Source organism: Vespa velutina, chromosome 17, assembly GCF_912470025.1.
Source record: "Vespa velutina chromosome 17, iVesVel2.1, whole genome shotgun sequence".
NCBI classification, from domain to species: Eukaryota; Metazoa; Arthropoda; class Insecta; order Hymenoptera; family Vespidae; genus Vespa; species Vespa velutina.
This window is the reverse complement of record NC_062204.1, coordinates 2973594-2985360: the sequence shown is the minus strand read 5'-3', so window position 1 is coordinate 2985360 and position 11767 is coordinate 2973594. Positions and strand designations below refer to the sequence as shown.

The 11767-nt window shown below is 31.5% G+C and overlaps 1 protein-coding gene across 1 annotated transcript; it reads left to right on the top strand.

The window, feature by feature from the left end:
• The first annotated feature begins 333 nt into the window (after positions 1-333).
• LOC124955160 lies at positions 334-1565 on the top strand. Its single transcript, XM_047509149.1, has 2 exons — positions 334-488; positions 1222-1565. Exons 1-2 carry the CDS (start codon positions 408-410, stop codon positions 1528-1530), a joined length of 390 nt encoding a protein of 129 aa, XP_047365105.1. The 5' UTR covers positions 334-407; the 3' UTR covers positions 1531-1565.
• Positions 1566-11767: the final 10202 nt, after the last annotated feature.

Below are 11767 nucleotides of genomic sequence, written 5' to 3'. Positions count from 1 at the left end.
TCTCGAAAAATAATCGAATTGCACTCTAGAGACCAACGAGCGAAAGAGAGCGAATGAGAGACAGACAGACAGAGAGAGAGAGAGAGAGAGAGGGAGAGGGAGGGAGAGAGAAGAATTATTGAGCGATTCTCAGCACACACACACACACACACACACACACATACACTCATTCACACTCACACAACGCGCGTGGTAACAAATTTTCCTGCGTTAGTAGATACAGTAAGTTTCATATACACACTCGTAACTTCCTTAAGGCTCGTTATTTTCCTTCTACTTTACGATCTTGATTGATCATCAAGTTTCAAATGGTTCTCTAAGTCGTCCGTGATTGTTCCCGTTTAATCGGTCACGTATAAAATTGTGGGCAGTGTTTAGGTTGTTTATAGGCCGTCCGAAAAAGATTTATGATCGATGAGATTTCGTCAGAACGAATTTCATTATATATTATGAAAATGGAACAACATCATGACGTATTTGTCAAAAAGGTATTGACAAAATTATTTGGCGAATTTTTCGATTAACGATCATACGTTTATAGTTAACAATAACAAAAAGAACAACAACAATAATAATAATAATAATAATAATGCATAGAATATATGCATAGAAATATTTTGATAATATTAACATTAAGAGTAGTCATAAAGGATCATTAAAGAAAAAAATTCATTTTAAGTGATAATCAAACGAGGAGAGTCTTGTTATATTTAAGATCATTATGTAATGATAATACAATAATAATAATAATAATAATAATAATAATAATAATAATAATAATAATAATAATAATGATAATGATAATAATATTGAAAATTAATGTGTGTAACATAAAGAGAATTGTGTAAGTCGAAGAATAGACGAAAGCTCAATAGCTGAAAGCTTAAAGTTGAAAGTTGAAAGCTCAACCGGCTCCTAGAATCAATTAATGGTGCTCGTAAAGGCAGGGTATAAGCCAATCGACTAATTACGAAAGAGATTAGACGGGATCACGGTATGGGTCGAACGAGAAAACGGGATTAGTCATTGTGCTCTCCTTCTATTTCTTAATTAGGAGAGTTCTCTTGGCTCGTACGAATATTGAAAGGAGAAGAAAGAAAAGAAGGAAAGAAAGAAAGAAAAAAAAAAAAAGAAAAAGAAAAGGAAAGAAAAGAAAAAAATACGAAAAAGTAAAATACAGAAAGGAGAGGAGAATTGTTGTAACGATATTATTTTTTTCAGGTAGAGAACAGATTGAGCATGTTGAAAATGAGCGTCGTATTGTTGTCAATGATCCCATTGCTATTCGTCAATTGTTATGGCGGAGAAATGATTTATAGTGCAAGCTTAAGCGTTAACAGGGCTATCGATGCCAATTGTTGGAAACCTGGTAATATTAAAGTAACCAAAGATGGTGCTTTCGTCGTACATAGGGCACAAAAACCAATTCAAATGGCTGTTGGTACATTTGCCATTATCAATCTCAAATTCTTTTGCGATTCCATTTATAATGCAATTAGTTATGCTATGATATTGAAAACTATAAGTTAATGTCGCCAGATAAATTTTCTTTTTTGTGCTTTATCTGTAACAAAACGATCACTATACTTGACTTTTCAATTGTTATTTAATCCTTTTTAGAGTGTATGTATATGTTCTTGTTTTGTTCTTCTTCATTTTTTTTTCTTTTTTTTTTTTTTTTTTTTTTTTTTTTCTTTTAATTCACTTAAGGATATTATTAAACAAATATAGAATTGCAAATGGAGAATTATTTCTTATGGTGTTTAACGTCATATCATTTTTTTCTTTCTTCTTTTAATTTTACTTTATATACATTAAAACTAATCAATACTCAAACACAATAGACATATTGTATATATATATATATACAAAAAATTTTTTATTAAAAATATAAAAAATTCAAAGATATGAAATTATAAAGGAAAGAATAAAGATTTGCAGATATTCTTTTGAATCTAATTAAAAGGACATCTCTTTTCTCTTCTTTTTCCTTCTTCTTTCTTTTTTTTTTCTTCTCTTTGCCTTTCGAATTTTTTTGTACACGAGCAAAAGGGCCAAGAAACAAGAAAAAAGACAAGTAATAACGAGATTAAAAAAAAAAAAAAAAAAAAAAAAAAAAAAAAAAAAAGAAGATCAAACGTGAAATAAAAAAAGAAGAAGAAAGAAAAAGTAAAAAAAAAAAGTAAAATACAATATACAAACGGAGTATACGTAAATGTTTTATAATATTATGCATCTTCTCTTTTCTTTTGCCTTAAATTTTACGTCTTTAAAAGAATAATAACAAGATGTTAGCTCGATTTATCAAGATGATGTTATAGAAGTTTCTTTCAAAAGATTAATCTGTTTAACACGTTAAGACGTCGCTGTCTCATCCAGTCTTTGTATTATCCTCTCTCATCCTCTTTATCTCTCTCTCTCTCTCTCTCTTTCTTTCTAATATTATCGGCAAGACGAAAATATATATATATATAGTTAACAGGATCCAATTAATCTTAGGTATACAAAGATCAAAAAGGAAAATACGTCGTACATGGGGAAGGTGTCTTGATCGTAAGAGAATAACAAAAGTCGATCAGCTGATTTTGAATTAAAGTGCCGAGTTCTATTATCCATTATGGGTAGAGGATTAAAATATTAAACTTTTAATGTTTCCTTATTATATTCCTTCTCTTTTTCTTTTTTTTTTTTTTTTTTCTCCCCGGAAAGTTCGTAATAATTTATATACTTAAACTTCTTTTTAAAAGGTTGCCACGGTGGATTGGGTTAATGAAAGATCTCTTTAAGAGAGTACACGTAGGAAAAATAAAGATTAAAAAAGGAAAAAAAGAGAGAAGACAAAAAGAGAATTAAAAAAAGTGGAAAAGAAAAATTAATCATTCAAAGAGACAATTCGTCGTTTGCGTCGTCGTTTTATTATATATATATATATATATATATTTAAATCTCCTTTTATCTTCTTGTTTGTTTGTTTCTTTTATTTTTTTATATTCTTTTTGCTTTTTTACTTTTCCTTCTTCTTTTTCTTCCTTCCTTCCTTCCTTCCTTTCTTTCTTTCTTTCTTTTTTATTTTTTTTCTTGTTTTCATTTTTAATCTTCTTATTTCAAAGGATCATTTCATATAAAATGGAGTGCGGTCTATTGAAACTCTCAGCATTACGATAATGTCGACATATCCATAATGCAAGCTTCAAGCTTTCTTCAAAGATACTCACGTTTGAGAGAAAGAGAGACAGAGAGACAGAGAGAGAGAGAGAGAGAGAGAGAGGTTCGACCGATCATCCTCTTCTTTCTCTCTCTCTCTGTCTCTCTTTCTCTCTTTTTGATATGTATACTGAGAAAGCCTTTCTTCTTTCTTTTCTCTCTCACTCCTCTTACTTTATATTACTCAGATATATGTATGTATGTATGTATGTACACGCACAGAGGTATGTACCCTCTTCGAAATAAAAAATATACTTGAATTGGAGAATGAAGGGAAAAAAGCTTCCACATTATACTCGTTGAACCTTCTCAACATTGCAATCATGAATATGAATATATATATATATGTGAATACGACGACGTAAGCCTCTAAGGATCATAATCTATATTAATAATTTTTCTTTTGCTTCTTTTTTTCTTCTTTTCTCTCTCTCTCTCTCTCTCTCTCTCTTTTTTTTTCTTATTTTATCTTTTCGATCGTTTAAAAAACGTAAAGAAAACGAATAATCAGGACACGCTTCATTCAATCATTATAGATATGTTACGTTTATTATATTATATCTTGGCTCTATCGACAAATTTTATATATTATATTTGATTTGTTATAATGATCCAGTAAATAACAAAACAAACGATATAATTCAATTCATATCGTATATAAGTAGTTAAAGTTAATAATTAATTATCAACGATTGAATATATATGACAGACATATATATCACAGAATAATGATCGAACGTAAATTATGTTATATAATATTTAACATTTCTATTAAAAAAATTTCTATCAATATGGATATGACAAATCGATCAATCAATAACATTTTATATTTATTATTTTTCGATTTTTCGAATTTTGAATGAAGGTGTCGAGTAAAGTAGGATTTTTTCAAAATCCTTTGAATTTTAGTAAAAAGAAAAAAAAAAAACAAAGAAAAGAAAGAAAGGAAGGAAGAAAAAATAGAAGAGCAAATTCCGAAAACGAACGTAATAATTATTACATTTCATTGATAATACAATGTTGTAAACGATAATAAAAATATAATAGCACGGTTGGATGGGCGGAATTGAAGAGGAAGTTGTAGAGATGTAATAAGCGTGTCACGCTTCAAAGATATTCAAATATATTGTATATATATATATAAATGTATTATGCGAACGCAGAACGCCTACGTATTAGAATTAGCTTTTCTCTTACGTAGGTCAAGTGGAATACAATATGTAACAGGGAGTTGAACCATAAAGAGCTCTGCTTTTCCTTTTTCTTTCTCTTTTTTTCTTTTTTTCTCTGTCTCTCTGTCTCTCTCTCTCTCTCTCTCTTTCTCTCTCTCTTTCTCTCTTTGTCTGTCTCTCTCTTTTTCTTTGTATATTATCACTCAGAAGCATCTCATGAATAGGCAAACTTGTAGGCTTTGCAAAATCAGCCTTTGGCGGTTTGTGACTAGTGAACGAACGAAGCTGTTAATCGATGATTAAAAACGTTTAATATATTTTTCTTTATTTAATAAAAAATATATATGATATCCATATGTATATAACCATATATATATTTTATTGCGTTCCATTGTAAAAGTATTTCTTTTTTTTTTTTTTTTTCCTTCCATTTATCTTTCTCTCTTTTCTTTTTTTTTTTTGTTTATTTTGTTTTGTTTTGTTTTGTTTCGTCCGTTTGTTGTTTCTCTTTGTTTCTCTTTTATTGGCTGTTTGCTTTGTATTATTCAATGACCATGCTGTCGTAATACGTGGTGGGTGTAAAGTTTTTTTTTTCTCTCCTTCCTTTTTTCTCCTTTTTTTTTTTCGATAGGCCCGAACGACAAGCCTTGCGTGTACGACTATCACTTTTTTTCCGTTTTAAATAAAAGATGGATATTATATCCGTGTATATCTTTTATCGTGACGTGTGATTGTAGTAAAAAAAAAAAAAAAAAAAAAAGAAAAGAAATACGTATTTTATTTTTCTCTATACCTTTCTTCTCACCCCCCCCGCCCTTTTTTTCTTCTTTTTTTATTCGCATTTTTATTTTATTTCTATTTTCTTTCCTTTTGATTTTTTTGACTCTTCGCCTTTGGTTATTTAATATATTTTGATCGTGCCCGTTTGACGTTCGTTGGTTGGATTCTATCCCAATATTTTTTTTCTTCCTTTTGTTATATTTATTTCATACAATAGTCGATTTCATTAAAGAAAAAAAAAAAAAAAAAAAAAAAAAAAAAAAAAAAAAAAAAACAAATTACCTTCTCTATTTTCCATCCTCAAGACCTTTTGATCTCGTTGTAGTTTTTTTTTTTTTTTTTTCTTTTTTTAATCAAAAAAAGAATAAAGAACGAGAAAGAAACGATTAGACCTGAAAGAGTCTTGAGGAAGAAAGAAAAAAAAAAAAAAAAAAAAACAAAGAAAGAAGAGTAATTCATATTTAAAATCGTACGATAACACTTTCGGTTCACCCAGTATAATTTTCTGTTGAAAGTGCGGGAATGTGTGAAGGATCCGGGGGGTTGGTAGAAAGGGATGAAAAGCTTTCGTCCCAGATTACGGGTGGATCAATTAAACGAGAACTCGAAACGCGTTGGTTACACGTACATCTATGTATAAGCTTTCGCATCGACTAACAATGAAAATACATAATAGTTAAAGTGTGTTCACAATGACTGTACTATACTTCATTGACGATGTAGAACGGATGTAATAAAAGAAAAAAGTTATAGATTTTCTTTTGGCTTCTTTTAATACATTCGAATGTCGTTTAATGATCGAAAAAAATCGAATGATTTATATTCGTTCGTTGTAGATATAATATTTGTTACTCGGAAATGTTTGAATTTATTTATAAAAAAAAATATATATATATATATATATATTTTTATTATGTACATAATATGAATAATTATATGTAAATTATAATATTATTAATATTTTAAATGTGTTAGTAAATTTTAATAAAATTATAATGTAAATAATTTTTTTTCATAAATCATCTTAACATTGATATTAATATTTTAATTATCGATCACTTTATTTCTCTCTCTCTCTCTCTCTCTCTCTCTATATATATATATATATATATATATATATATATATATATATATATATATAATAATTTTCTTATAAATTCTACATAAACGGAAAAAAATTATCAATTGATAATTAAAATATTTATTACTCAACGACACGTCAATTGAACGTAGCGTCTTAAAAATTTCTATGCGTCAAGTTAGATGAAAAAAAAAAAAAAAATAAAAAAAACGAAAAACAAAAAAGAAAGATCAAGTCTCTTGTGAAACGAACGAAACGGTATCTCTTATTTCCATTATAAAAGTTATATACCTATATATACATTTTTAAAAATAGAAACGACAATAATTGATAAGTCATCTTGCTCGATAAAATTTTCAAAGTAAACGACTAACACGGAAAAGAGGAATAGCGACGATTCTCGTAAAGGAAAGCAAGAAACGAAAAATAAGTTTCTACTGTTGTTGACGACGGCAAACAGCCAGCAGCAGTTCGGAAAGTAAAAAGTTATCTCCCCCTTTTGTTTCGTTCTACTCGAACGAAAGTTGTAGGAACATTTTTTGGCGCTTGTAAAAGAGACAGAGAGAGAGAGAGAGAGAGAGAGAGAGAGAGAGAGAGAGAGAGAGAGAGAGAGAGAGAGAGAGAGAGAGAAAGAGAGAATATATGTACAGGGTGTGTCGAAAATTCGTAGATGATTTTTTTTACAAATCAATTAATCTTTCTTTTTTATCTTAGATTAATTTTATATTTCTCAAATTGTAAAATTACTAGCATCGATTAAACTTTAAGTTGGTTAATTTATGGGCTCATCAAATGTCTCTTGAAAAGATATAATTGATTTTTAATATCACCTAGAAACTTTTGGTCCACCTTGAAACTTTAGGGCTGCTCTGTATATATAGCAAACCTTTCTCTCTCTCTCTCTCTCTCTCTCTCTTTCTCGCACTCTTTCTCTCTATCTCTCTTTCTATTTCATGAAATGGTGAATAAATTATACAGTCGGCGTTCTCGTAGATCTTCGAAACTTCGTGAGAAGTTTGAGGTCGGTTGATGAGGGAGGATTGAAAGGGATGGTATGCTAAGATATAAAGGGGATGAGTAAATAAATATCTGGTAGAAGAAGTAAAAGTAGAAGAAGAAGAGAAAGAAGAGAAAGAAGAGAAATGATAAAGTAATTTGCATAAATAATGACAGCTAAAAGATATAAATTTTTGTTGAGAAAGACTGAAATTTTCGAAAGGACGAGTCGTTAAACAAAAAATAGAGTATTTCTATATATTAAGAAATGGTTGATCTGTCTCTCTCTCTTTCTCTTTCTCATTCTCTTTTTCTATCCAGATTTTGATAGATCCTCATCTTCATTTTCGTATCGCGTTCTTGTTACCTAACGAGACTTCATCTTTATGCATGAATTTTTGGGAAGAAGGGGGAAGGCAGGAAACAGGTACGGTAGAGAGAAAGAGAGAGAGAGAGAAAGAGAGAGAGAGAGAGAGAGAGTGTGAGGGCCTATGTAAGCAACGAGGCCATTGGAATTTCTGTCATCGAAATAATTTGCGTGCTTAAAACTCTCTCTCTCTCTCTCACATTGGTAACGAGTGTCGACTGGCAATTAGTTTGTAGTGGTAAGAAACAAAGACAGAGAGAGAGAGAGAGAGACAAAGAGAGACAGAGACAGTTTCAGAAAGCCCTGAAACGGCTTAGCTTGAGTGGCAATAAAGGATTAGCTTACGTTGATAAGCCACGATTATTTTCACCAAAAGTAGGATCATACGTACTCGTCGGCAAAATTATATCTGGGATCATTCTAGGATAGTATTTGTCATAGTTATGAAAATTTTTGAATATGCCAAAAGGATCATGTTCCAACGATTATCATATCTCAGAAACTAATATATATTAAAATAATTAAACAATATTTTGCAATTTGATTAAAATCGTTCGTCGAGATTATTTCTTTTTTTTTTTCTCTCTTTCTTTATTTTTTCTTCTTCTATTTCTAATACGTGACCATTTGTACCGTCACTATACACAAGGGGAATCGTTGGATAATCCTTTTGGGTAATCATTTGTTCAAGTGATCATAGGTATATCAATATAATTAAGATACGCTCTACGGTGACTATTATTTGTCTTTGTCAGAAAATACACGTAGATCATAAGTATATATGGATGGGTATATATATATATATATATATATATCTGTGTGTGTAGTGGTGACATATCATTATGTTCGATCAGTACATCGGTGACATCAATGTTCTTGGGCCCGGTTAGCCCCTTTGTTCGAAGGGTAGTTGTCTTCTCATCGGATAGAGAGACTGAATGAGATAGAGCGAGCGAGCGAAAGAGAGAGAGAGAGAGAGAGAGAGAGAGAGAGAGAGAGAGAGAGAGAGAGAGAGAGAGAGAGAGAGAGAGTATGTCGCTTACCAACTCACCAAACCCCTTTATCTAGCTTTCCCGTGGGGCAGGCTTGGAACTGGCCTCCATTCGACTAAGAGCGAATGTATGCCTCGTATATGTTTATATACATGTACATGTACATCAATATAAACGTATACACATATCCCTCTTCTTCCCTAACTCAACCCAAACCCACACACACACACACACATATGTATATATATATATCACGTATAAGTGAGAGAAGAGAACGACTACAAAGCATACCGCTTTGGAGAAAGATCGAGCCTTGGAGTCACGTATATGGAGTATGGGTCTCTGCCGTTAAGAAGAAAGGGTAAAAAAGAAAGAAAGAAAGAGAGAATGAAAGAAAGAGATAGATGGAGAAAACTAGAGTGATGTGCCAAACGCCTAAGGGCGTGAAAGTAGAGAGAGAGAGAGAGAGAGAGAGAGAGAGAGAAAGAGAAAGAATTTGCTACAGAAGTGAGTGTATATATGGGTTGGTAGAAACGGTTTAAGAGGGTTGCAGCTGCAGACGACAACGACCGATCGACCGACCAACCGACCGACCAACCGACCTACCGACCGACCACAACTCACCCTTATTCGCTTTCACTCATTCTCGACACATCGACGGTGTTCAATCTGAATCCCCATCTGTCTGACACATAGACGGTTATATCACTTGACTTTCTCATAACTTATAGACGAACTTTTTCGTCCTCGTCTTTTTCGTTCTTTTTATCCCCCTATTTTTTCCCCCCTTTCTTCCTCTTTTTCGTTTGCTTCTTTTCTCTTTTTTTTTTCGATTTTTTTTTTTTTTTTACTTTTCTCGTTACTCGATTTAATCGATTTGTCCTATCCGACGTCGGCGCTTTTTTTCGCGAAGATTGCCGAATTATATTTAGCATTGTCGTATCTCGTCGAAGCTTCTGCATTATCTTTTTCGATCTATCCTTTTCTTCTCTTTTTCTTCTTCTTCTTCTTCTTTTTTGTTTTTTGAGTTTATTCGTTTTTCTATGTATTTTCTTTTTTTTTTTCCTTTTTCCTTTTTCTTTTCTTTCGTCATGAAGGCTGACTCTTTCGTCTTGAAAACTTTCTTTAACCTACGATAAGACTTTCTTTGCCTTTTCAGGCTTCCTTCCTATTTTCTTTTTCGTTCATATATATATATATATATATACATATATACGTACTTATGTACATACATATATAATGTTTACGTAAGTATGTATATATAAATATTCATGTGTGTGTCTGTATATTTATTCGATACTTACCGATAAGTTTAAACTTTATGCATTTAGCTGTTTAGAGTCGTATATAACACAGAAACACCGTACATAATACGAGCACACGTTACAAATACATCGACACAAAATTGTGGATTCTCATCCCTAAGTAGATTTTCTACCCTTTTTCGAATCGATTTTCTCTTTCTCTTTCTCCTTCTCTTTTCTCCTTTTCTATCTCTTTTTCTTTCTCCTTCTCTTTTCTTTTCTCGTTCCCCCTCCTCCTGTCTTTCCCATTCTCTCGATGTTCTCTCTCGATTTGTACCTTACGCTCTTTGCGAATGCAGCCCGGTATCTCGCACATTCCAGACGATTTACGTTCCCCCATTGTTTACGATTTAAGAGTTTTCGAAGGACTTAATGCTTGGCAGGAACTGGCCGTTCCTTTTGGATTACTATAATGTGGCCATTTTCAAAAGGTTAACTATCATCTCAGTCGATTTTCATCATTCTTTCCTTTTTTACTTTCCGATCGAAAAACCCATTCCCCCCTGCCTCCCATATCTTTTCTCTTTCTTCTTTCGTTTCATTTCGTTTTCCCGCTTTCTTTTCTTAATTTTTTTTTGTTTTTTGTTTTTTCTGTACACGATACAAATCATAAGTCCTTAAGGGCTTTGTAATTTTAACAATTCGAAATTGCACTCTATTAATTTTTTCTAAATTTTATATGCTATTTATTAGGACGAATATGAATGGATAAATTTGTTTTTCTTCTTCTCTTCTTCTTTGTTTTTCCTTTTTCTTTTTTTTTTATCTGCTTTTCTTCTTCTTCTTCTTCTTCTTCTTCTTTGCTTTAGAATCGAGGTTTAGAGCGATTGTAGAGTGAAGGTGGATTCACTTGTTAGGCGAATTTTTAATGGATAGCCGATGGGGTTGTTAAAATCGAGGTCACGTACGATTCGATAGACCAAGTTTCAAGCTTTCCAAGAGTTTTGCGACTACTCTAGTCTAAACTTCGAACAATCAAGTAACTTCGATTTCTCACGGAATTTACGAAAAGGAAAATTTCCTTTCGATGGATCTATGTTACACAGATCGACTTCATCTTTGCATATTTATTATGACATGATATGTAAGTAGATATGCACATACGTTTACATATATTGAGCTCATCTATATATATATATATATGTGTGTGTGTAAGAATAATTATATAGAAGGTAAATGTAAAAATAAATAAGTACAATTATATATATATAAATATATATATATATATATACATATATGTAAGATTAATTATATACAACATATATGTACGAATAATTATTACATTAACATATATATATATATATATTGTTTTTTTTTTCTTTTTTTTTTTTTTTTTTTTTTTTGAGTCGCGTGCCCACAATCTATTTATCTGTTGCAATATTCAGATGGTTTTTTTTCTCTCCCTTTTTTCTTGTTATCTTAAACTATTTCTTTTTCTTTCCATCTTTCTTCCCAGTTTGCCCCTTCCTCTTTCTCCCCTTCCACCATTCTTTTTCTCCCCATCATCACCAAGCCCGTTTCAATTCCACGAAACTCCGATCTTTCTACCATGAGAAAGAAACGAGAAAGAAAGAGAAAGAGAAAGAGAAAGAGAAAGAGATAAAAAGACTGAGAAGTAGTTTACGTTTCTACTTTACATAATACCAATTCCACAAGTCCTCTCTTCTTTCCTTTCCGCTTTGCGTGTGTAAGTTAAGCGGGCCACCCCTTTCTTCAATCCTCTTTCTCTCTCTCTCTCTCTCTCTCTCTCTCTCTCTCCCTCTCTCTTTCTCTCTTTTTTGCTCGTTCTTTTCTTACCACCCCTTTTTTTAAAACTTTAGTCTCTCTCTCTCTCTCTCTCTCTCTCTCTTTTTTTCTCTCACGCTCACAGG

Excerpts from the sequence above, each read along its gene's own strand:
- LOC124955160 (XM_047509149.1), top strand. The coding sequence starts at position 408 with ATGATCGATGAGATTTCGTCAGAACGAATTTCATTATATATTATGAAA. Across the intron at positions 489-1,221 it reads ATGACGTATTTGTCAAAAAG|GTAGAGAACAGATTGAGCAT; the intron begins GTATTGACAAAA and ends TATTTTTTTCAG.